Source organism: Caretta caretta, chromosome 1 (genome assembly GCF_965140235.1).
Source record: "Caretta caretta isolate rCarCar2 chromosome 1, rCarCar1.hap1, whole genome shotgun sequence".
Lineage (NCBI taxonomy): Eukaryota > Metazoa > Chordata > Testudines > Cheloniidae > Caretta > Caretta caretta.
This window is the reverse complement of record NC_134206.1, coordinates 151,900,458-151,928,231: the sequence shown is the minus strand read 5'-3', so window position 1 is coordinate 151,928,231 and position 27,774 is coordinate 151,900,458. Positions and strand designations below refer to the sequence as shown.

General features: G+C 39.1%; 1 protein-coding gene across 2 annotated transcripts in view; it reads left to right on the top strand.

The window, feature by feature from the left end:
* Nucleotides 1-27,774, top strand: part of CFAP47 (cilia and flagella associated protein 47) — a 651,611-nt gene that overhangs the window by 225,901 nt on the left and 397,936 nt on the right. For both annotated transcript variants that reach the window (XM_048863833.2, XM_075132125.1), the window contains 5 exons: nt 1,145-1,279; nt 1,945-2,057; nt 8,498-8,648; nt 14,213-14,301; nt 23,025-23,111. In XM_048863833.2, coding sequence (XP_048719790.2) covers nt 1,145-1,279; nt 1,945-2,057; nt 8,498-8,648; nt 14,213-14,301; nt 23,025-23,111 — 575 coding nt within the window. The remainder of the gene's footprint in view (nt 1-1,144; nt 1,280-1,944; nt 2,058-8,497; nt 8,649-14,212; nt 14,302-23,024; nt 23,112-27,774) is intronic.

Here is a 27,774-nt window from a genome sequence, read left to right as displayed (position 1 = left end):
AGGGATGACTTCATCACAGTTTGTGAGTACCTACATGGGGGAACAAAAGTTAAATGGTAGGCTCTTCAGTCTGGCAGAGAAAGGTATAAAATAGTTCAATGGTTGGAATTTGAAGCTAAACAAATTCAGATTAGAAACAAGGTGCAAATTTTTGACATTGAGGTTAATTAACATTTAGAACAAATTGCCAGTGGTGGTGTTGGATGCTTAGTCACTGGCAACTTTTAAATCAAGAAAGGATAACATATTTACATTGGCTCTCTTTAAAACAGGAATTAATTCAGAGAAGTTCTGTGGCCTGTGCTATGCAGAAGGTCAGACTAGATGATCACAGTGATCCCTTCTGGTCTTATAAACTAAGAACTTTAATTTCTTCATTAGGTGATGAAGGGTGTGAAAAGTCCATGCAGACACTTGGCGTAAGAGTTTTAGCTTTCTGTAAAGAATGACCTATTTAAAGTCTTTGAGCAGTAAAGACTTAACCTGATATGCATTTCTTGTCATGTGAATTGATACTTTTCTCAAAACAAATATATTGAGGGGGTAATGATACCAACTTCCATTTGTAAAGGGCTCTGTAAGAGATAGGTGTTATTGTATTGTCATGTAGTAACTTTAATTTTACAGAAAATCGTAACTTTTAAAATGTTTAAGTGGAAATAATAAGTATGAGTTTGGTTAGGACATTTTAAAAGGTAAATGTTAAAAGTTGATTTATTAGAAAACTGCTTAAGAAATGTATTTCTCCAATCACTGAGTTTTATTTACTTTTTCTGTTATATTCCTTTTCTAGTCAAATAATGCTTGTTTCCCCCCAAACTATGGAAGAAAGGTGCACAGTAACTTTCTTCATTTCATTGTATAGTTCATGAGTTTTCTTACTAGACTATGTCATTGATCCTCTTGACATTTTCATATGCTGAGAAAAGATTCATAGTCAAGATGGTAATACAATTGTTCATATCAGTTATGCAATGAACTCAAAACTTTTTTTTTAAAAAGAGCAATTTGAAAACAAGTGTGCATATTAATGAGGTATTTTACATTTTGAATTCTGTATCTTAATAAATCACTATCAATTATACACATGAGATTAGATTAAATATCTGGTGGTCATTGTTCTTTTTTTCCTTTTTAAAATTAGGCCACCGACATCTGTGATCCAAACCCAGTCATGATGCTTATGCTCTGCGTCTATTTATATGAAAGACTCCCTCAATATTTACCCACGAAGACTGTTGAGTTTACTGGAGCTCTCCATGCTACTGTTGTTAGACAGGTATTGATATATCTGGATTTCGGTCTGAATCACTCCCAGCACTAAAATTTACCATTTATGGGGAATATATATTACACATACATAAAGCACACATTTTTGTATTAATGGATCACATGTTCTGCTGTGCTACTCAATACAGAGACTACAGAATGAGGAAGAATGGCCCCTCTTTTCTTTTCTTCAGATTTGAGGTCCTGACTTCCACAGCTGTTTCCACCAATGCTTTCAATCAGTGCAGGAGCTTCTCCACAATTCTAGTTGTGGCTTTCTGGGATCAGAGAGAGAGGAACTAGAGAGTAACTGCTGAAGTGGGGTTACAATGCTTGCAGGATCCAGTGGAGCGATACTGCGAGGAGAAACAGCGGTTGAAAGATCTGAGGGAGGAGAGTCTGCTCTCCCGGTGGAAATATGTGATCTGTATGGATTTAGTTCTATATGGATTTCCTAGCAGATCCACAAGAATGGCACAAAACACTGCACTATATTGATATATGTTTAAAGGTTTTATTCCATGGTGAGAGTCTGATTACTTTATTTGTAGCTAAATGGTATATTCTGTTATACTTAACATGTGTGCCCCCAAAGACTGAGCAATGGATGCATGTTTCAATTCTAAAAGTACATAAGTAAAAATAGAATACCTTTTTTATCAATTGTTGTGATAGGTGCGTCTGAAAAACCCAAGCCTTAAACCGTTGGTGTACAATGCTACAATTGTAGGAAGGGAATCTGCTGATTTCTTATTGCCTAAAGGAAACACTGTCATCATTGCCCCAAAGTAAGTAGCCATCTGTCTAGTTTTATTGAATGTGACGTCCTGATAGATTTAGCAATGTGTAAGTATAAAAGAAATCTGTAAGCTTGGTTTATAGAGGAGCAATAGAATGTGTTCATTTATAAACACAGACAAAGAATAAACAGTATAAGGATCAAATTCTGTTCCTTGTGAAATTGGTGTGAATCCAGAGTAACTCATCAATGGCACATTTGCAGATTAGCTTTACAGAACTCAGAGTACATATCTTCAGTCATAGCAGGGAGGTCCTCTCTCCTGGTAAATGTCTTTGTGCCCATCATGATGAGAGCTTTAAGCTTGAGCTGGATCTACTGTTCTAAAGCTTTTTTTTTTTTTCCAATTAGAGCTAACCATGTCCCTTAGCAAGTCCATCCAACTTTTTGACATTAACACATTAAGTGAGATTGTGCAGCTAAGAATAATTTCTCACAGGCTGTTTTGTTTTGATTTCTCACTGTTATACTCTAGCACGATTGAAAGGTTAAGAGGGCATGTCAAGGCTTTAATAGTGTTGTTAACTAACCTCTTCCCAGTTCCACAAGATGAGAATTGTAAAGCTACAATATGTCATTCTTTTTATACCTTAAATTTCTGAAACTTAACTGACGTAAGGATTACAAAGGGATGTAAAATGTTTAGAAACTGTTGTTGCAATGGATATTTACTAGCTGAAGACCCAATTTCTATATCTAGTATGTATCCTGCTTCCTCTGTGTTTGATTGTTGACTATTCTGCACTTTGTTTGTGATTGGTCATGTGTCTGGGTACAGGTCTTTCAGTATATGTAGTTTAACTGCAAAATACCAGATGTCATGAGTAGTCCCACTAGAAGTAAGTGATGCTGGATCCTCTGGACAATTGAAGTGCAAATGAAATGAATCCATGTATGGAAAGCAAAGGTCACAGTTTGTAGGAAAATAAACTATTCAAGCTGGTAGAAGGAGTAAATATAAAAAGTATTGTCAATGAAGACAGTTTCCTTTTAAAAATTCAAAGAAGGGTCAGCATAAATACAGTGTTCTATTAAGATGATCAAAAAGTGTATTAAATAACACCCCTATTATAAATATATACAGAAAGTATAAATGGGTAATGCTGTGTTATCATTGATCTTTGTGGCTAATTTGATTGTTTTCCTTACAATTGCTTTAGATAAAAATTAAAAAGGCAATCTTTGAAAATAGAATGTATTTTTTATAAAAAATTCAATACTGTGGTTGTTTTTCACTTCACCTTTTGAAGTACATAGAAAGACACAACTAAATATATACAAGTTTTTCTTGAAGATTGGCATTAAATACTGTAGCAGACATCTTGGATAAATGCATGGAAATGAAAGCTGACTCAAAAGTTAATCATAGAATATCAAGGCTGGAAGGGACCTCAGGAGGTCATCTCGTCCAACCCCCTGCTCAAAGCAGGACCAATCCCCAATTTTTGCCCCAGATCCCCTAAATGGCCCCCTCAAGGATTGAACTCACAACCCTGGGTTTAGCAGGCCAATGCTCAAACCACTGAGCTATCCCTCCCATCATCCATTGGTGACTCCTATGTACAGCCCTGAACACAGTTTATGGTAACATAACCTTGTTTATACTCACGGGCCCCTAAGCTAAACATTTTGTAAGGTATAATTAATAGCTTTGTTAATATGGGGTGGAATATAAATTGTAATAACCTAAAGCAGGGAAATACAGATGAGGTAGATTCTTTATATTAGAATACAAACTCTTAACTTGGTTTTTAATTTCTAGAGAAATATTAGTAAAGTGATGAATAAGCTACGATCTCTATTTAATTGATTATGTCTGGGCTCTGTGCTTTTCTTCAAGGTATCACTGCAGGAGTGTTACTCAAAGGTAACTTTCTGATGTCTACTGTAGAAAGACTTAGGGTCTGTAAGGAAGTGAAGGAGAGAGAGTGGCTTCTAACTGAGTTCTACATAGGAAGACCAATGCAAAGTGTCTGGGTTAGAAGCAAATGAGAATTTCCAATGCCTCTGAGAACAAAAATGATATAATTTGCATTACTGAAACCTGGTGGGATTATTTCCATGACTGGAATGTTAAAATCACTGGTAAAAACCTATTCAGGAAGGATAGAGAGCATAAAAGAGGTGGAGAATGGCATTCTATATTAAAGACACCATTACCTGCTTCAGGGTTATTGGTAACTCAAAACCACAGGATCTTGACTATATATGAATCAATGTGCTAACTATTAAAGCCCAGGAAAGGGTACTGGCAGGACTCTGCTACAGACCTCAGGATCTGTTACTCCTTAGTTACCTGTCTGTAATGTGTGGAAAGAAGAATTGTGTTGTTATGGGGGACTTCAGTTTGAGAGAGACATGCAGCCAATAGTAAAAAATCATTAGAATTTCTAAAAGTTATGAATGATGGAGTAGTGAGTAGGAATAGGGAGGTGATTTATTTCTTTTGTGTAAAGCATTGATAAGACCAATGCTGGAATACTGCATACAGTTTTGGTGTCCACGTTTTAAAAAGGGATGTTTAATAAGTGGGAAGAATGAAGAAAAAAGCCACAAAAATGATGTAAAGGCTGAAGAAAATGTCTTTTACTTGGAACTTGACTTGGAGCTCAATCGGTTTAGTTTATCAAAAAGAACAGGTGGCTTGTTTACAATGTACAAATACTCAGGCGAGAAAATAGTAAGTACTAAAGGGGTCTTTAACAGAAAAAGGCCTGACATAGAACCCATGGCTAGAAGCTGAAGCTAGATTAATTCAAACTAGAAATTAGGCACAAATTTTTAACAGTGAGGGTGATTAACCACTGGAACACATGTCTTCAAATCAAGATTAGATGTCTTTCTGGAAGATATGCTTTAGCTAAACCAAGTTACTGGGCTCAGTACAGGGATATGAGTTAAATGTAATGGCATGATATCCAGGAAGTCAGACTAGATCATTTAAGGGTCCTTTCAGATTTGAAATTCTTTGAACCTATGTCACTCCCAATAAAAACAACTTTTTTCTGACTTTTCCTATGCAGAAAACTAAATCTGCTTAATTAAATTAAAAATACAGAGGTTTAAAGCTGGGTTGTTTGATTGTTTTATGATGATGGACTGACTGTACAAGATTAAGCTAATAATGATTTTCAGACCTCTATGAACACTTTATAACAAACATGCCCACAGCAGTGAGTTTGGAATGGAGTTCATTACTTCAGTAGTGAGAGAATAAATAGGGTTATCTGAAGTTGTTCAATGAGAAGACAAAAGGCTAGTTTTGTCTGAGTTTACATTTGACACTGAGCATGGGAGAAGATATGACTTTAAACCTCCTTTGTGCTCCCTTGATCCTGTGTTGGTCTGGTGATGAAACAGATCACAGCATAAATTGGAGCATAGCTCCACTGAAGTCAAGCTACGCTGATTTATACCAGCTAAAAACCTGACCTCTTTATCTGAAAGCAATTAAGCACGTTTCTCATAAACTCAACTTTTCTGAGCACCACTGGAGTGGAGTTTTCACTTGATGAAGGCTAGAGAATTTCTAGTAACTCCTAGATTTGCTTTTCTGTCTTTCATATTTCTCAGCCTTGCTCTTATGGTTCTGCACAGCTCTGCCCCATATAGATCTGCCATCACTCACTTAATCATATCTTGTGTTCTGACCACTCTTCTCTTGTTGCTCCCTTCGTTTTCTCCTATTCTCAATTCTGTATTTTTTTTTGTGGTGCTCTCCAGGCCTGACACAACATCCCTCTTCCTGCACCAAACATGCTTTCTCTCCCCCTTTAAAAAACACAATTTTTGCTTTCCATGCTGCCACTGACTTACACACCTGTACTATTAACTCTTCCTTTACATTGTTTCCATTCCTGATCCATTGTTTCCATTTTGTTTTAACTCTCCTTTACCTACCACTTTCCTCTGTCCGTTTTCTTTGCTCTCTCTGTTTGTCACATTTAGATTGCAGGCTGTCTGGGACAAGGGCCATGCCTCCCTTCAGTCTCTGTAAAGCACTATGCAAACTGATTATCATATACAAATATTGAATGATTAATGTTTATTTTACACTTAGTAGTAGTTAATATTAATAGTTCATTAGCAGTATTCATATATTCCTCAACCCTCCACTTAATAAGTTAAAATTTGTATATGTATGTCACCCTGGTTCAGAGCTACCAGTACAAGCTTCCCCCACATTTTGGACTGACCACAGCATTACACATATTGCCTCTAAACTGCTGTGATTAGGACAACCTTACATCAATTGCCTCTGAATCTTTTCTGACTTTGAGCAACCTTACATCAGGATGACCTAAATGTATATCTTCTATTTTGATCAGCTTTACTGTGCTCTTGACTTTGTGGACATTTATAATACATATAGTTCTCAAATACCAAAAGCATCTCAGATTTGTAGTCTTTTGCCTTTTGGGAGAGAGTGGCTGCTACATGTTTTAACAAAATGCTTAGCAGTATTTGTAGGTACTGGGTAGGCTGGGACTCAATGCATTTTACTAGCTAGACGGCTGTTTAAGAAGAAAAGGGAATTACTTATCCTGTAATTCTACTTCAGTGAAAAATATCATTCTGGCAGGATTCTCACTCACCTCTGAGAGTGTGAAGGGGAAATTGTTTTTGAGATGCTGTTTTTTCTCGTATTTCTATTGCTCTATGTTTTTAAGGCACTCCTTCAATCACTATTTTATGAATGATTTACCATGTTGGGGAGCCTTCATTTTCTGCTTAATTAGGAACTGACCAGAATGTTCCAATGGTGACAGTTCAAATCGCAGATGGTGTACAACTATCAGTGGAAAAGGGGGGAAATTTTGTACGCCAACCCACAACTGCCACCACCAATGGCCAAAAACTTTAAAGCATGTGGAATTCCGCTTGTCGTTTACTAGAGAGCTCCAGATCGAGGAATGAGAATTTGCCAGAATGATACTTTGTGGTTCTGATTCTCTAAAGATTAGTTGTCCCCTGTATTCACTTAATTTAGATACAATACATTATTTGAAGGTATAAAATCACAATTATTAAAAGTAGTTAACTGGTTGGTTTTTCGTTGGTAATTGTTTTAACATGCATCCCATCTCTTCCTTTGGCCGTCATTGCATTCCTCTGTTGTTTTTTCTTGATTTTAATACCAGATATATTTCTGCTCCAGAAATAACATGTGTAACTTGTTATTGTTAAAGTGTTATTACACTTGTTATCACATGTGTAACTTTAAAATTAGTCTTCCATAATTAATAACTTTCTAGTAATCTTGAGCTAAGATAAACTTCAAGAACATTGTTGTACAGTAGTCTTCTACCATCTGTTGCATTCAGTCTGCTGTTTTCTAGGGCTTCTTCTGTGAATCTGCATGGTATTAGTATTAACCGGATTAACCAAAAGTATTAACCAGATGACCTCATAGTTTAAGTTTGCACTTCCTTCTACTTACATTGTAAGTGATTCCAATTCAAACAGCCCACAAAATCTGGGAGCTTCTCCTTTCTGAGTAGCTATATTATTACCATATTTCAGACCTTATAGAGAATGTCTATTTTTTCTGAAATACTGTGTCTTTTTAGTTTCTGTAATTCCCTTGCTTTAAAACAGCCTTCTGTTTTTCACCCATGCACTGTTATTTTTCTGACCTCAGTACCATTTTAAGATGTTTGTTGGCACAAAGTCCTAAGAACCCAAGCTTATTCTTCTATAATTATATAACAATAATTAATATTTCATTGTCCCAGGGCTAGGGCAAATCATACTTTCCCACCTCTTTAGAATCTCATTAAGGTCCCCTTGTTTTTAGGGCCCCCTTTTTAAAATTTGCTTTCTGGTTTTGTGGCTTTATCAGCTACACAGTCTTCATTTACATAAAAGCACTTTTTCCTTCATCTCTAATTATACGCTAAATCCTGAAACCCTTATTTGTTTTTACTCAGCCCTCACCCAATAGGACTTGCTGAGAGTTTGCGTAGGGACTTCTGGATTTGACCCACAATATTTGTAGTAAAGTATCTTATTGTTTAACTTCTAAACTTCTCTTGGATGAAAGGGAACACAAAATAAACTTAATTGTTATCCTAGAACAAAAAATACAAGGAAAGGGTGGCACTTTTTTCACCACAAGAGTATAAATATTAAATGTTATTGTTTTTAAACTTTACACTGATAGTACAAGTAAACAAACACATTTTTCTATATTGTTATTATTTCTTGCTCTCTTCCCCCCCGCTTTTTTAACAAACAAAAAACAGCTTTTGGACACAGCATTGCATATTGGCAAATTCAAAAGTAATTCTCCTTTTCTCCACCCTCTCTTCAGAAATATTTTTAAAATGTTCTGGTACTGAAATGACCCTCCAGGTTTCTTTGGTATTAATTTGTGAGTTTAATTTGGTTAATTCTAAAGAAAGTGATTCCTTTTTTTTTTTTAACTAGGAGCCAAATAAATATAAATGTGGAATTCACTAGTCGCTTTCTACATCCTGCTGAAGCAATGTTATTGTTGGTTTCGAAGACTGTAAGTGAAGTAAGAGGTACAACAATGACTTTCTCTCTGAAATCTAAAGTCAACCATATTGACCCTGCTGTAAGTACTGTGTATGTCATTTGAAAAAATGTGAATGTTCTTGTAAGTCACTCTCAAAAATTCTTGGACTTAAATGATATGTAGGGTTGGCAGTAAAACCAAAATCTAATTTTGTGAAAAATTTCATTGTTTCAGCATTTATTTTAGTTCCTTATCAAAATGAAAACTAGACCTTTTGAAATAAGAATGAGAGACAAACCAATAGATACCAACATATCCCCACTGCAGAATAGCCAAAAACTCAATGGTTAGGGCACTCACTTGGGATGTAGGAGACTCAGAATGAAGTTCCCATGCCAAATCAGGCTGATAGGGGACTTGAACCCAGGTCACCCACATTTCAGGTGAGTGACCACTGGGCTAACGGCTATTCTGGGGAGTCTTTCTGTTTGCCTTTTTCTCTCCCCTGCACCATATTCCACCCTGGAGTATGGAGACAGTTGAACTTAAAGATGTGTGCACTGCATGTCCCTGCATGGCTTGGTTGCACAGAGAAAAATGTACTGAAGGTGCTCATTAATGTTTGCTAAGGGTGAAATTCTGGCTACTTGCATGGAATTTCGGTATTAGGACTCTGTGTGGGGAGCGGAGGATAAAGGAGGCGTGGCAGGTGAAATCCACTTTCCGCAACCCAGGAACAAGGGGCAGGCCTGGTGTGCAGCTGATCTATAGCTCTTCTTTTAGCCTACCCTCAGATCACCCCATTTGTAGCCTAGGTTTGAAGGATTTGTGCAGGCATGTTGTGTGGCCACTGCACCTGCAGACACTGCACAATCCCTACTTGGGGCTCGAGTGCTGCAAGGGACCATGCAATGTCCCTCTGCACCATGGGTAGAATCATTTTATGTTTTGAAATTTAATATACAGATCTTCATTGTAAAGCAGCTTTAAATATATATTTAAATGTGCCACAGCAACTCTTCCTCTATGTGCTGAGAGAACAGCTCCTTTTGAAAATATCTCATAGATACATAGATTCCAAGGCCTGAAGGGATCATTGTGATCACCTACTCTAAGCTCCTGTGTAACACAGGCCATAGAACTTCCCCCCCAAAATTCTTTCAGTAGATCTTTTAGAAAGACATCCAATGTTAATTTAAAAATTGTCAGTGATGGAGAATCCCCCAGGACCCTTGGTAAATTGTTCCAGTGGTTAATTACTCTCATCATTAAAAATGTATGGCTTGTTTCCAGTCTTAATTTGTCTTGCTTCCAGCCATTGGATCATTTTATACCTTTCTCTGCTAGATTGAAGAACCAATTATAAAATGAAAAGGAGTACTTGTGGCACCTTAGAGACTAACCAATTTATTTGAGCATAAGCTTTCGTGAGCTACAGCTCACTTCATCGGATGCATACTGTGGAAAGTTTAGAAGATCTTATTATATACACACAAAGCATGAAAAAGATACCTCCTCCCACCGCACTCTCCTGCTGGTAATAGCTTATCTAAAGTGATCACTCTCCTTACAATGTGTATGATAATCAAGTTGGGCCATTTCCAGCACAAATCCAGGTTTTCTCATTTCCCCCCCCCCCCACACACACACACAATGGCTCACCTTGATTATCATACACATTGTAAGGAGAGTGGTCACTTTAGATAAGCTATTACCAGCAGGAGAGTACGGTGGGAGGAGGTATTTTTTTCATGCTTTGTGTGTATATAATAAGATCTTCTAAACTTTCCACAGTATGCATCCGATGAAGTGAGCTGTAGCTCACGAAAGTTTATGCTCAGATAAATTGGTTAGTCTCTAAGGTGCCACAAGTACTCCTTTTCTTTTTGCAAATACAGACTAACACGACTGTTACTCTGAAACCTGCAATTATAAAATATTTGTTCCATGTAGATGCTTTAAAGATTATAATCAAGTCACCCCTTAACTTTCTCTTTGTAAAGCTAAGTAATTTGAGCTCCTTGAATCTATCACTATAAGGCATGCTTTTTTAATCCTTTAATCATTCTTATGGCTCTTTTCTGACCCCTCTCCAATGTATCAACATCCTTCTTGATTTGTGGCCACCAGAACTGGATGTCGTATTTCAGCAGCACTCACACCAGTGCCAAATACAGAGGTACAATAACCTCTCTACTTTTACTTGAGATTCCCCTGTTTATGCATCCCAGGATCACATTAGCTGTTTTGGCCACAGTGTCACACTGGTAGCTAATTATCTACCACCACCCACAAATCTTTTTTCACAATAACTGCTTCCCAGGGTTGAGTCCCCTAGCCTGTAAGTATGGTCTACATTCTTTTTCTATTTACATCTTTGCAGCTTTCCTTTTACATACCACAGAACAGCTTTCATTTCAACATAAGCATCCTCAGAGTCTCCTTATTCACTGGAGTAACATCATGCTTCTGAATTACAAGTCCAGTTGTTTGTACATGTTGTCAGTGTGTTTAACATGGTTATTCATTTTTTACTATATGCTAATATCCAGACCTTAGAAATATTCATCTGAAAAAAGTGAAATAATTTCCCATTTATCACCACTCGTGATAGGTTAATCCACCATTATTGCTGTCACATGAAATGGATTACTTCACAGAGGAATGATTGGACTTTTCAGGAACTTAACAGTTTTATTGGCCAAAAGTCATTCTGTACTAGTGTAAAACACACTAAAACACATTCCACCAATCACTGCAAAGGATGCACGCTGACTTCGTTGGACCCATTTATTTCCTTAAGAGATGTAACTCAGGCTATATCATCATATGGAAATTACAAATTACAGCTGTACCAATAACAGAAGGATAAGGAAGCTTCCCATCCTCAGTGCTAGTGGGCATGGAGTAGCCATAAAGACTTCAAGCTGTCAAGAGCACAAGGATACAGAGGCAGCTAATACTACTGGGAGCACTTACTGTCCTTAAGATGGCATGGCAGGGACTGGTTACAACCTTGTCCTCTTGCACACTAGCTGGCATCTATAATTTTGTAGATGGTTCCTTGTTCACCACGAGCAGCTGCATCCTCTGCTTGTGTTGCCAGATTATCAATATAATGCCATTTGTCCGATCTCACAAGGCGTTTGACCTCCCAGTATGCCGTTCTGTACTGCTCTTGGTATTTGTCATTAGCTTCTGGGATTTTGTGTCTAAAACTTTTTTCTTCAGGGCTCGTCTGGTTTCTATGGTGTTCCATGTGCTGGGTGTAATCCACTCCTTCCTTCTCTTCTGCCTGTAGCCTAGACAGGCTTCACTGCTCTGTTTATAAATTGCTGTTACTTTATTCCATCTCTTGTTGATCTCCTCATCTGCATTCCTCTCCTCTTCATCAAGGTCTGCAAGTGCTTGAAACCTGTTCTTTAACCAACACTCTTGTCAGGAACAAACAAGGACACCTACTAACCAAAAAAGAACAAGAAATGCGCTGGACAGTGCATTTCAAAGAATTGCTGAACAGGGAGTCACCTAAAAGGGAAGCAAACATCCAGGAAGCAGAAGATGATCTTGGTATCAGCACAGACACCCCAACTAAGGAAAAGATTGTTCAAGCCATCAAATCCTTAAAAAATGGGAAAGCTCCCAGCAAGGATAACTTGAGCAGAATTGTTCAAGGTAAATCCTAAATCAGCAGCATCTATCCTGGCCCCTCTATTTACATCAGTTCGGGAAAGGGAAAAAGTGCCAGATGAGTGGACCAATGGGGTTATAGTGAAGATACCAAAGAAAGGAACTCTGTGATTGTAATAACTGACATGGTATCACACTTTTATCTGTGCCAAGCAAAATATTGTGTAAGACCATAGTCCAATGTATATCAGAGGCAGTTGATAGCGTTCTCAGAAAAGAGCAAGTTGGTTTTCAGAAAGGGCGTGGATGCACAGACTAGATCTTCGCTCTACGAAACATAATAGAACAGTGCTTAGAATGGGAATGGCAACTCTACATAAATTTCATAAGCTTTGAGAAGGCTTTTGATAACATTCACAGGTCCAGCCTGTGGCGCATTCCGTGGGCATATGGAATTCCTTTCCATATAATCAGTGTCATCAAAAGCTTCTATTTCAAGTTTACAAGTAGTGTTGATCACAATGAGCTGTTTTGAAGTCAAAACAGGAGTATGTCAAGGGTGTGTCATGTCTGCAATCCTCTTCAGCATTGCCATTGACTGGGTAATGCAGCATACAACAGAAGACATGCCAAGAGGCATTAAATAGACACTCTTCTCGTCCCCTGAAGACCTGGATTTTGCAAATAATCTTGCTCTCCTATCTCATACCCAACACCATATACAAGAAAAAACAACTCAACTCAATGCATTCAGTCAGCAAATTGGACTGAAAATCAACCGCAATAAGACAGATATCATGAGCTTTAATGTTGCCTCACCATCACCAGTATGGATAGAGGATTATGTTCTCACCAATATAGAAACATTCACATACTTGGGTAGCACCATTCACATACTTGGGCAGCCAGGATGGTGGAACAAGCCAGGATATCCGGAACAGAATCAATAAAGCCAGGAACACCTTCAGGAGCTTAAATACAATCTGGAAATCATCAAAATACAACACCAAAACTAAACTCAAGATTTATCAGAGCTGCGTATTTTCAACACTACTTTATAGTGCAGAATGCTGGGGAATGAGAAAGTATGACATGTCCAAACTGTCTTCATTCCATACAGCCTGCCTCAGAAAAATTCTCCGTGTCTTTTGGCCCAGAACAATCTCAAACCAAGATCTATTGACGCAGTTCAGCCAAGAGTATCTGAGCACCATCATTACCATCATTGGAGGTGGATCGGTCATGTGCTTCGGATGGAAACTGATTCCATCACCAGAGTAGCAATAAGATGGACATCCAAAGGCAAGCAAAAACGAGGCTGCCCAAAAACAACATGGCGAAGAGCTGTGGAAGCTGAGCTGAAAAACCTGGGGCACAGCTGGGGAGCCATTGAAAGACTTGCCAGAAACAGACAGGAGTGGAGGAGCTTCACCATGGCCTTGAATGCCAGAGGCGTAATAGGAACATCATGATGATGATGATGACATCCACTTGCTTAATTTTAAATAAAATATACAAATATATATATATATCCAGCTACTCCTCAAACTTACCTTCATGAATTGGCTGACTTTTTTGTAGGCATCAGGGAAGCAGTAAGCCTTGAGGAGGAGCAATGTGGAGAGGTTTGGGGAGAGCATTTATACACAAGAGCTAGTGGGTAAGAAGAATTTGGTGGAGGAGAGGGTTGTGATAGGGAGAAGGATAGATGTGATATGAAAAAAAGAAGAAAAATAGCTTTTCCTCCCCTCAATCTTTAGTCGTATTGTATATGAGAATTCTGAAAAGCGGGGTTGGAGGAGGGTGGGGGTTGAGCAAGTATGTTTAAAAGGAATTGGGCCCTAAATCATCTTTTATATGTTGGCAACAAAACCTTACATGTTAATTATACTAGTGATATTAATATCAGTGTACAGGGAATTAACTATACCATGTATTTGGAATATTTGCCTAGGTTACTAGTTTATTTTTGATTAAGTATGGAGTGTTTTTTTTATTTTCCCACACTGATATAACTTTTTATTCTCTTTTAGGATGTATTAAAATGCAAATCCCCATGTTATGAACTGAAGAAAGTTAGTCTGAATGTTACTAGTCCCTTCAGAACTGATGGAACATTCAGGTAGGCAATGTTGTAAAGACAAAAATCATAACTATAATAATATGTATATCTAGTCTTTTTCATAATTTTCTCCTCTTTAAAAATGTAGGAAAAATTGAAGTTAAATTATAGGAATTTGCATTTCCAAAATTGTTACAAGCACTATGATAATGAATAAAGTAGATAAATAAACCTTAATTGGAATCCATCTTGGTGTAAGCAATGAAACTACAGCTTTTATCAAATGGAGTTCATTAACCTTGCTTGTATTTTTGTGTATGGCTGAGATCCAGCAGAATTCCAAAGAGAAACAAAACATGTTAATTAATAGGGTTCCCCCCCGCCCCAATCTACTTTGTCCTGCTGGTTAAATTACTAAACTGAAATATTCATGCAAAAGAGAATATACGCATTTGCCAAGGGACTCACATCACCATCAATTAATCTATTTTTTCTTTTGTATTCACAATATATGGAACATCGCCAGAGATGCAAACATTTTTTTTCTACTATGTAAGAAGTAGAAAGTTATGTTCCTGTAATATCTCAGTGCTGTGTGATCTGGCTCCAGATTTTGTCTTTAATCTGCAGACCCAAATACAGGACCATAAAATTAATTTGTATTTAAGAGCACTGAACACAAAACAGTTTTCTGTATTATTTCTAGCTTCTCTTAATGATACCCTGTTTAATACGCACATTACCTCCTTGTAGTTTCATATATGATAGGATAAAATGGGATATGCCAAAAAAATCTCAGGAATTACAAAGTACTCTCATGACGAAACATGAAAGATTGATGGAAATTTGTCAGTGTGCTTTTTTGTTACGTGACTGGTACTCATTCATGTTAATTCATCACAGTTTTTATTTTCGGTTTTTTTGTGAAGTGAATTTAATGTTTGTTAATGTTTGTTTAATGTTTGCTAGTTTGACAGTCCTGAGGATGGAAGTCCTCTGTTTATCTACAAAATAGAATCATAGAATCATAGGACTGGAAGGGACCTGGAGAGGTCATCTAGTCCAGTACCCAGCACTCATGACAGGACTAAGTATTATCTGGACCATTTCTGACAGGTGTTTGTCTAACCTGCTCTTAAAAATCTCCAATGACGGAGATTCCACAACCTCCCTGGGCAATTTATTCCAGCGCTTAACCACCCTGACAGTTACGAAGTTTTTCCTAATGTCCAGCCTAAACCTCCCTTGCTGCAAATTAAGCCCATTGCTTCTTGTCTTATCCTCAGAGGTTAAGAAAAATAATTTTTCTTCCTCCTCCTTGTAACAAACTTCTACATACTTGAAAAATAGGTTCAGCATGGGCAGCAGCTAGTGAAGTTGCTTTCACTGCCCCACCATTGTGCTTTGACCTGAACTACCTAACGGGTGGGGGTCAGATGAATTAGTTTAGTTTCCATGTTTGTTCATTCCTTAAGACAATCAGCATGGGTACCTCTTGTGGTTTTTATGATGTGGATACCTGTCCACCAGAAAGTAGATTAGGGCCACCAAGTAAACTAATTTCATCTGGATGACTCTGCAGCTATTGGATCACAACTATTTTAAATAACTGCAAGCTTCAGGTGAAAGGTTCCATATGACATTGCCAGTCTTCTGAACCATTCAGGCCTTCCCTGGGAATTCATTTGCTTAACTATGTATAGGGCCCTACCAATTTCACAGCAATGAAAAACGTGTCACAGGCCATAAAATTAGCCTTTCCCCATGAAATCTGATCTCCCCTTTGCTGCTGGGAGCACCCCAGCCAGGAACCGCTAGCTGCAAGTCCCTGGGGCACGGGTGCCCTCAGGGGGAGATCAGACTCCCCTCCGAGGGCCTCCCCCTGCTGAAGGAAGCTCCCATGCTGGACAACAGCCCTGGAGGTTCCTGCAGCTGGAGGCTTGTGGAGGTGGGTTCAATCTCCCCTGCTTCTGGGAGCGCCCCAGCCAGGGGGCTCCTAGCTATGAGTCCACACCAGGATGGGGAGGGACAGGATTTCTCTTTCCCCTCCAGGGCTGCTGGCAGAGGAATGTGTGGGATCAGACCCACCTCCGGGTACCTTGTGGGTTGAGACCCTCACTGTCAGGACACTGAAATTTCAGTTGTAAACACATGAAAACGTGAAATTGACTAATTTTAAACCCTGTCCCCCCAGCCATGAAATTGATCAAAATGGACTGTGAATTTGGTAGGGCCCTATGTACAGTACTAGAAAGAAGTCTGAAGGACTCCAATAATACATTTTGAAACATTTTAAATACACTGTACAGAGTGGATACTTGAAAAGGATACATTGAAAAGTGGAGTGACAGGTTTCAGTGTAGCAGCCATGTTAGTCTGAATCCGCAAAAAGAAAAGGAGTACTTGTGGCACCTTAGAGACTAACAAATTTATTTGAGCATAAGCTTTCGTGAGCTACAGCTCACTTCATTGGATGCATGCAGTGGAAAATACAGTGGGGAGATTTTATATACACAGAGAACATGAAACAATGGGTGTTACCGTATACACTGTAACAAGAGTGATCAGGTAAGGTGAGCTATTACCAGCAGGAGAGAAAAAAAACCTTTTGTAGTGATAATCAAGGTGGACCATTTCCAGCAGTTGACAAGAAGGTGTGGAGGACGGTGTGGGGGGGAATAAACATAGGGAAATAGTTTTACTTTTTGTAATGACACATCCACTCCCAGTCTTTATTCAAGCCTAATGTAATGGGGTCCAGTTTGCAAATTAATTCCAATTCAGAAGTCTCTCGTTGGAGTCTGTTTTTGAAGTTTTTTTGTTGAAGAATTGGGACTTTTAGGTCTGAAATCAAGTGACTAGAGAGATTGAAGTGTTATCTGAATGGTTTTTAAATGTTATAATTCTTGACGTCTGATTTGTGTTCATTTATTCTTTTACGTAGAGACTGTCCAGTTTGGCCAATGTACGTGGCAGAGGGGCATTGCTGGCACATGATGGCATATATCACATTGGTAGATGTGCAGGTGAATGAGCCTCTAATAGTGTGGCTGATGTGATTAGGCCCTATGATGGTGTCCCCTGAATAGGTATATGGACACAGTTGGCAACGGGCTTTGTTGCAAGGATAGGTTCCTGGGTTAGTGGTTCTGTTGTGTGGTGTGTGGTTGCTGGTGAGTATTTGCTTCAGGTTGGAGGGCTGTCTGTAAGCAAGGACTCTACGTAAAAGAATAAATGGACACAAATCAGACGTCAAGAATTATAACATTCAAAACCAGTCAGAGAACACTTCAATTTCTCTCGTCACTTCAAAACTTCAAAAACAGACTCCAACGAGAGACTGCTGAATTGGAATTAATTTGCAAACTGGACACCATTACAGTAGTCTTGAATAAAGACTGGGAATGGATGTGTCATTACACAAAGTAAAACTATTTCCCCATGTTTGTTTTCCCCCCATGCAGTTCCTCACATGTTCTTGTCAACTGCTGGAAATGGCCCACCTTGATTATCACTACGAAAGGTTTTTTTTCTCTCCTGCGGGTAATAGCTCACCTTACCTAGTCACTCTCATTATAGTGTGTATGGTAACACTCATTGTTTCATGTTGTCTGTGTATATAAAATCTCCCCACTGTATTTTCCACTACATGCATCCGATGAAGTGAGCTGTAGCTCACGAAAGCTTATGCTCAAATAAATTTGTTAGTCTCTAAGGTGCCACAAGTTCTCCTTTTCTTTTTATTGAAAAGCGGAGGTATTTCAACTCTTTGTTAAATATAGGGAAAACACCTGATATTTACGTAGCAGAAAAATTTTCTTGCTAAATAACTCCACTGGTAGTTCTCTGTTTTATTAGATGTAGCATTGTTTCTTTTTCCTTTTTTTTTTTAAAAACAAATACGTTCTGTACTTACACTTGTTATATGTTCGTTAAACTCTTATTGAATATTTGTATTTAATTTTTAAAAAGTAAATGCTCTTAACAGTTTCAAAACATTTCTCTCTAAAGTACTGTAACTGTTTCATCTTCTAATATGGGGAAATATTTCCATATATTAAATATCATAGAATGGTAACTGCTGGTTAGTTTTGACGTTTTAATTGTAGAAACTGTGAGCCAGAACCTCAGATGATGTAAATTGGCATAGCACCATTGAAAGCTAAGAGCACAGATCCTCAGCTGGAGCTATGCCAGTTTACATCAGCTGAGAATCAGGTCGCTCTATTTTTATACTGTACAGAGATTATCTTCCTTCTGCTACTGCTTTCTTAGTATGGTTCAGAAAAAATATAGACATTTTGGTTTGACCAGGCTGAGTGAGTTCTGGCTACTGGTTTTTGAGATCAGTTTATACTTGATTGTTCCGTAGCAAGTATGGTAAAATAGACATTCTACAACAGCATTATCAAAAGTGTAGTGCTTGGCCAATGACTTACTGTTTTCTCTCCCTCCCCGCTTTCTGTTTTTGATTAGCTAAATTATTCTTAATGTTGCACAAATCAAAACGGAAGTAGATAGGATACAAATGTGGAAAACCACTCAGTGTCAGAATGAGTAGACAAGAGTCTTCTAGGGAAAAAAAGAAGAGAAGCTGCTAAAGGTTTTTTAGGGGTGAAGTCACAGATATTTTCCTATATTTTCATAGATTCATACATGAATTAATTAATTAGTAAATTAGAGAGACTCTCCAATATTTCAGAGAAAAACGAAACAAATAAGGGAGAAAAAGGGTATAAAAGCATAAAAATTGAGTGATACACTAAAATCATCGCCCCATTTGGCTATCTGAGCTTATTCTGGTATTTTTATTTCCCATTTGACAAAAATGGGAAAGGGATTTATCACAACAGGAAAACCAGAAGTTTAATGCACCAGATGAATATATTGTGGAAATGGATATTATTTAATCTGATTTGTACTAGGGCTGTCAAGCATTTAAAAAAAATTCATCACGATTATTCGGGCAATTAAAAAATTGATCGCGATTTAATTGCCCAGTTAAAGAATAGTAGAATACCATTTATTTAAATATTTTTTGATGTTTTCTACATTTTCAAATATACTGATTTAAATTACAAAACAGAACACAAAGTGTACAGTGCTCACATTATATTTATTTTTGATTACAAATATTTGCACTGTAAAAACCTAAAGAAATAGTATTTTTCAATTCACCGCATGCAAGTACTGTCGTGCAATCTCTTTATCATGAAAATGAAACTTACAGATGTAGACTTCTTTTTGGTTACATAAGTGCACTCAAAAAATAAAACAATGTAAAACAATGTGTCTCTGCCTTCTCTCAGGGAGGTATTAAAGTTCAAATAGCAGTGTACCCAGTACCTTCCCAATTGAGTTGACCATCCAGGAGAGCTGTAGATCTCTCTTCTACCCTGGAGATGGCCATATACTTGGTGAGGGGAAACCTGAGTTGACTGTCATGTCAATCCTCCTCCTTTCATGACATTGTCTTGAGAGTGTGCTGTGATGCCTCAAGAAGACAGAATATCAGTACCTACTCCCAGAGATTTGGTCAGACTGTCTTTTTCCAACAGGTTTCAGAGTGGTAGCCGTGTTAGTCTGTATCAGCAAAAACAAGGAGGAGTTTTGTGGCCAAACCTTGCAACAAACCCCGGTGCCAACTCTGTCCGCATATCTATTCAAGGGACACTATCATAGGGCCTAACCACATCAGCCACACCATCAGGAGGCTCATTCACCTGCACATCTACCAATGTGATATATGCCATCATGTGCCAGCAGTGCCCCTCTGCCATGTACTTTGGCCAAACTGGGCAATCTCTACGCAAAAGAATAAATGGGCACAAATCTGACATCAAGAATTATAACATTCAAAAACCAGTAGGAGAACACTTCAATCTCCCTAGACACTCAATAACAGACTTAAAAGTCGCAATTCTCCAACAAAAAAACTTCAAACATAGACTCCAATGAGAAATTGCAGAACTGGAATTAATTTGCAAACTGGACACCATCAAATTAGACCTGAATAAAGACTGGGAGAGGATGGGTCACTACAAAAACTAATATTCCCCTGCTGATACTCACACCTTCTTGTCAACTGTTTGAAATGGGCCACTTTGTTTACATTGGCCTCATTAGCACTACAAAAGTGATTTCCACCCCTTCTTGTGAACTGTTGAGAATAGTCCACTTCCACCTTAATTGAATTGGCTTGTTAGCACTGACCCCCTACTTGGTAAGGCAACGCCCATCTTTTCATATGCTTTGTATTTATACCTCTCTACTGTATTTTCCACTCCATGCATCTGATGAAGTGGGTTTTAGCCCATGAAAGCTTATGCCCAAATAAATCTTAGTCTCTAAGGTGCCACAAGGACTCCTCGTTGTTTTTCCAGCAAGGGCATTTGAACTTTGCATCATTAGCAAATGCAGGGTGCATTAGCTTCTTAAACAAGCAAGAATAGTTTAAGCACCTCACCCAAAGGTAGGGTGCCTAAAATTAGGTGTCTAAATCCTTTTTAGGCATGTAGATAAACATGGCCTGGTTTTCAGAGGGGCTGATCGTTCACCACTGTCTTTGGCTTCACTGAGAGCCATGAACACATCAGGCCTCTTTTACTTAGGTACCTAACTCCATCTCTAATTTTACACATCCAAGTTTAAAACATTGTCAAACATGCTTTGCATGGATAGGGGTCATATTAGCTCATCAAAGACGAACAGTGAAAGTTTGATCAGGACAAAACTCCCGAAGGCCAGTGAAATGATGATTTGAGACTACAACGTGGAGTATTGTTTAAGTTGGCTCAAGTTATATAAGTGCCTATGCTGAGGGCTTATCTACATCGCCCCGCAGTTTGGACTGTGATGGTGTGAATTTCTGTTTAAGGAGAACTACATAAATGTAAACTATGTACCTTTTAGTTCACACCCACATGGTCCACATGGGGGAGTTAAGTGTGTGCTGCAATTCACATCACCCTAGACTGAACCGCAGGGCTCTGTAGACATAGCCTTAGGGAGAGCTGGAGCTGCATCAATATATATCCAGGTTCTGCTACCCTTACTCACTTGGAGTATTATGTGTCATGGTCAGTGTGACTACTTAGGGGAATTCTGGTTGGTATTGGAGGCTCTGTGTATCTGTGTCAGATTCCAAATCCTAGTTTGAATGTGGAGTTTGTTTGCCTCCTCTGCTGTCTGTTGCCTCCATATTGAGAGCTAAAACCCACGGGAAGTGACAAGAGAAATTCTTGTACCTGGCACAGGGCTAACCATAGAGGGTCATTAAACTTCAATAATCATCCATTCAAATGGTGGACCTTTGAACAAAGAGCTTCTCTACCCAGGGCATACCAATTTTTCAATTTGAACTCCAGGGAAAAAGTAACTAAGCAACCGATTACCTGGTAAGGGACTTCAGTCTCTTAACTAAACTGATCAGAGGGTCACCTCACCAAAGAGGAAGTTGTAAAAGAGAGGTTCTTTTGCTGGCCACTTTATAGGGAGAGCAGATAGGAAACTGGCTGCAGAGGAAAGAGACAGATTCATGATTCAGAGAAGTCATGTTCAGTAAGGTGGATCCTGAACACCCCAGAAAGCCCACATAACGTCTGAGTAGTGAGGAAATTGAAGCAGGGAAATACGAATAGGTATTTTTAGTTTTGTCTAGGTCTGCATAATTCTTGTCTCGCTAAAGTAAAGAGTACCCACAAGGTTGGATCTTTGGGAAAGGGTTTACTTAAGGTACTGGAGAGACTGGGGGTGGAACCACAGCCAGTGGGACATGTGCAGTCACTCAAACAAGAACCTACTTAGGCCCTTCTGCAGCCTAGGAGCTGTAGGACTATGCCAGTGGGAGCCCCCACACCCTGAGGTAAGAGTCCTCCTGCCTCTAGGCATGAACCCCCTCCCACACACCAAACTGCTGCTGCTGGCCCAGGGGCTGCCCGGTTTGGACAGCCCCTGAGCCAGCACCAGCCGCTGCAGAAGTCACAGAAAGTCACGGAATCCGTGACCAACTCACCGCCTTACTCATAGTTACTGGAAAGTTACATTGATGAGCAGAGACAGTTGGATGTTTCATTTCGTTCAGTATGGAATTAGTCTCTGGATATGTACATTTTTTGGAAAAAAAGAGTTCCTATTTTAATGTTAATACCCGAGTTCTATTAAGCTGTGGGACGTTGTTGAATGTTCAGATTTTTATGTTCTTTACTATGGCTAAGGATGTGTTGAAGGGTTATGCCATATGTCATTTGAAAAGTATTTCTTCATCGATTTGCAGTAAGGACTCCAAATTGACCTATGATCTTGCTAAAGTAATAGTTTTGGTTTTTCATAATATACTTGCTCCTTGAATAGGTGACTCCAAGTAGGTTCTTGTCTGAGTGACTGCACTTGTCCATTCCACTCTAGGTGAGTGTGTGTGTGTCCAGTGCACGCACCTACAGTGGAATGGAAATGCACAACACCTCTTGAAGAATAACAGTTACAGAAAGGTTAGTAACCATTGTTTTCCTATTATTAAATTACAAAGAAGTTAATTGTGGCTTATGTTTTGAGAAGTGTCTTGGAATTTTTGTGAATTTGAAACTTGAGTCATAATTTTGAAAAAAACTAAACTTCTTGTCCCTTACATTTTTGCACATTTTAGTGTACTTTTTAAGTTTTCCAATGTGGGGACCGTAATAATTTTCTTTACCAGGACTTTGTTTCAGATTTTTAGATAAAGTAATAAACTTCCATTTTGTAAATAATATGTACAGTAAGAATGCATGTTTGCTTTTTTTCAGAGTCATTTTAGTGGAATCTACAACTTACTTAACTATGCCTGAGCAATTGCATCAAGCCAGCCAGGTAAAGCAGGGTAAAAAACACAGGTAGGTTTTCAAATTCAGTTACTGATTGTGTATTGTGGTGTAATACAACTTTATTGGCATAACATCTTGTATAAATCTGTATCCCTAAACTTTCAAGAATTGCAAAATGTGATTTTGGCATAAGATAGAAATTATATAACATTTATGAAAAGATATTTTATAAATGAAAGAATATCATCATAAGCATTGGAAAAAGATATATATATATATTTTAAGTTAAGATCTGAAGAGATGAAAATTTGTTGAGTATGGGAGATGAGGGAAAAGGTGGACTTCAGTGGTAGGAAGAAACAGCAGAACAGGTAAATATTAGAGCTAATGTGGTGATGTGTGAAAAGACAGAGAGCACAATGGTGCTAAATGAGTGGAGGAAGTGGAGAGAGGAACCAGTCTGCCTTAGTGACTCTTTAAGTTCATTTGGAGGCTTAAAAACAAGGAAAAGTTCTTTTGGATTGAACTGGGTCCTGAACCGAATAGGCTGGAGATGTTTCAGGAGGGGGTGAGATCTTCACATTTTTTTTAGCATGTGGGGAGGCAGGTGACAAAATTCTGCACATGCTAGAGTTCTAAATCCTATAGCTTTAGGAGGCCATAGTCTATGGATTTTCAAAAATGAAGATGAAAAAAGATGAATGCAAATGCAGAGATCTAAGGTGAGGCAGTTATGTGCACAGCCATTGTTACTTAGGTGACTGTAGACAGATTTTCTGATGTACAAGGTATGGAAAGAGGAGCAGAGTTCAAGGTCACGTTGACAATGGTGGTAAAAATGGCCTAGAGTAGATGGTAGAGACAAGTTACAATCTGAGTGAAGGAGGAATGTTGAAGAAAGAAAGTGCTATGTTTAAGGATACTCATCGTGCCCAAAAGAAGTACTTCTGTCTTCACCATCTGTAGCTGACAGGAGGTGAAACAAATATCCACAAGTTTATTTGTTAAGACAAAAGAGGTGGAACAGGAAGAAGTTATTGTATGTGTGAGGGAGACTGATGAGTATCACCAAGATTGATAATTACGAATACAAGTAAGGAGAAGATAGAAAAGAGGTTTGAGAACTGAAACTTTTGGACTCTGTACAAATAACTGTCTTAGCCCAACAGAGGAGCGACCACACACCTATGAAGCAATACCCTTAGCTTGCCAAGAGATTTAGAATTATTTATGGTTTAATAATCACTTGAATTGAAGAACATTACTTTTAAAATCATAGAATGAAATATATTTTGAATTATTCAGTTTGCTTTCTAAGTATTCGTGGCAGTAAGATGTCCCATTCACACATAATGGAAGCTAGCTATGCAGAAGGCCTATCATTATTTAACTTCCTGTCAGTACATGGTTCATTTAATTTATTCATAAGACATATTCATGATTCTAGGTTTCTCTATGATAATAAAATGTAAACTACAAACAATGGGCTTTGGTGAACCAAGGCAATAACAAGTTCCACAGTTGAAAACATTTCAAGAAAAGTGCCATACCAGCAGCTGTGTCCCACTTAAAATGGGTGTGTAAGAGGATCCAGCTCAAGTGCCTCTGCTGATCACAACTGCAGCAGTATTGCATGAGAAGGGTAACCTCATAGGTAGCCAGATCCCAAACAGTTTAAGCTTTCTAGGCAAACACTTAGAATAATGCCCTGATCCTAACTGGTACTTTGTAATCTGCACTGTTGCCAGTGTAGTGTCTAATGTTTCCTTAATAAGCGAGGTGCAGCAATTGGTACTAACTTCAGCTTCTAAATGATTCCAAGGTTCAGCCCTGTGTAAAGCCAATTGCAGCAGTCTGGTGTTGGTAACAAAAGTATGCATAAAGTGTAGCAAGGTCAACATCCAGGGAAAGCAATCAGATCATAGTAGTTTCACCAGCTGTAGATTAGAAGAATATTCTTGATCATAATTACTACTTTAGCTACTTGGGTCTAGTAAGGCCTCCAAACTGTGAGCCTGTGGGACAAATGCTGGACTAGTTGGATCACCTGTACTTTGGGATGATTACTCCATTTTACTAACATTAGCTCAATCTTGTCTGAATTATCTTAATCCATCTCTCAATTGTCTTTGAACCAGTTTTAGATTCAAAGTTTTATAGATTCTAAGGCCAGAAGGGACAGTTGTGATCATCTAGTCCAGTGTTCTTTAAAGTTCGGGTCGCGGCACGTAAGGCACTGGGTCGCCTTGCTCAGCACCCAGAGACCCTAGCGGCTCTGGTCAGCACCACCTACCAGGACGTTAAAAGTCCCATCAGCAGTTCTACCCAGGTAAGGCAGGCTAGTGCCTACCTGTCCGACACCGTGCTGCGCCTCGGAAGCAGCCAGCAGCAGGTCTGGCTTCTAGGCAGGGGGGGCCACGGGGCTCCGCGTGCTGCCCCTGCCCCGGGCATTGGCTCTGCACTCCCATTGGCCAGGAACCGGCCAATGGGAGCGGGGGGGAGGGGAGGCAGTGCCTGTGGGTGAGAACCATGCAGAGCCACTTGCGTGCCTCTGCCTAGGAGCCGGACCTGCTGCTGGCCGCTTCCGGGGCGCAGCACAATCCACGATGCCAGGACAGGTGGGAAGCCTGCCTCTGCACCCTGGCTGTGTTGCTGACCGGGAGCCGCCGGAGGTAAGTCTGCGCCCCAATCCCCTGCCCCAGCCCTGAGCCCCTTAAACCCAGAACCCGTTCCTGCACCCCCAGCCCAGAGCCCTGAGCCCCTTCTGCACCCCAACCCTCTGCCCCAGCGCTAAGCCCCCCGCAAACCCAGAGCCCCTCCTGTACCCCAGCTCCTCATCCCGGGCCCCAGCCCAGAGCCTGCACCCCCAGCCCGGAGCCCTGACCCACCCCCAATCCCCTGCCCCAGTCCAGAGCCCCCTCCCACACCCTGAAACCTTCATTCCCACTCCCACCCCGCAGTCCTCATCTGGCACCCCAACACTATGCCCTAGCCCTGAGCCCCTCCCACACCCCAAACCTCTCATCCTGAGCTCCGTTGGGTTGCGGGCATCAACAGTTTTCTTCAACTGGGTCCCCAGAAAAAAAGTTTGAAAACCACTTATATACAGAGGTGAAATAACCTCTCCACTCCTATTTGAGATTCCTTTGTTTATACATCCAAGGATTGCATTAGCTCTTTTGACCACAGCGTCACACTGGCAGCATATGTTCACCTGATTATCCACCTCCCACAAATCTCTTTCAGGGTCACTGCTTCTCAGGATAGATGCCCCTATTCTATAACTATGGCCTATATTTTTGTTCCTAAATGTATACATTTACATATAACCACATTAAAACACCAAGTTTACAAAGTGATCCGGATCATTCTGAATCAGTGACCTGTGCTTTTCATTATTTACCACTGCCCTACTTTTTGTGTCATCTGCAAACTTCATCAGTGATAACTGTTTGTTTCTAGAACATTGATAAAATAGTTAAATATTATAATGCCAAAAATTGATTCCTGCAAGACCCCCGTGGAAACCCATCTAGTTGATGATGATTTCCTGATTACACTTACATTTTGAAATCTATCAGTTAGCCAGTTTTCAATCCCTTTAATGTTAACTTTGTTACATTCTAGTTTTTTTCTGCACTATTAATGATAATTCTACCATTTCCATCTAGTAATAGTCTAATACCATCATCAAAATTCTTTTTGTTCCTAATATATTTAAGAAACTTCTTATTGCCCCTAATTTTGCTGGCCATAGATTTCTCCTTGTGTCCTTTGGCTTCCCTTATCAGTTTTTTACAATTCCTAAATACTGATTTATATTTCTTACTATCAACTTCTCCTTTCTTCCATTTGTATATTTTTAATTTTTTTTTTTTTACAACTGCCTCCTCTTCTCCTTCTAAACCAGATTGGGTTTTTTTAACCATCATGACTTTCTTTCTCAGTTGTGGGATTGTGGCTTTTGGGCATCTAATAAAGTGGCCTTAAATTATTCCTAATTATCATTCAAATTTTTGTGATTAAATTCTTCCTAGCTGACATAGCTCATCATTATTTTCAGCTTTGTGAAATTGACCCTATTAAAGCACCAAATATATAGATTACTGGTCTGGACTTTATTCTGTTTGCACTTTATAAATCTGATCATGTCACGATCACTTGTACCTAAGCTACTATTAACTTTTTTAGTTCCGTGATCAGTTCCTCTTTATGTGTTAGGGCAAAGCCTAATATAGAATTTCCCTTTTGCTGCAACACTTTTTGAACGAGGAAATTGTCATATACAAAGTTTAGAAATTCAAAGGATTTTATGTAGATGCTGTGCATCAGATTCTCCGTTCTCTTACACTGGCATGTAATTGGTGTGGAGAATCAATCCCTTTTTCTAGTTGGGCCAGGTATGGTGGAACTATAAGGCTGAGTGTCTTCAGCTTACACCACAGTGGATATCCCCTCATTGGCCCACTCCATCCCAGCTTTAAACAGGATAAAGTAATGAAATAGGAGACAGCGCACGCCCAGTTGAGAGCAGAAGATGGATTGCTCCAGACTACCCTCTGAAACCTTCTATAGAAAAAGGAACGGAGCCAGTGAAGCAATTTCATTGACATTTGCAGATGCCAACAAAAATGTGTGGTCAGAAATATCAGAAACTGCTAAGACAGATGCAAAAAATCAGCACGGGCACTTTAGCTAATCCATCGTCAGGAGATAATCAACCAATTTAACA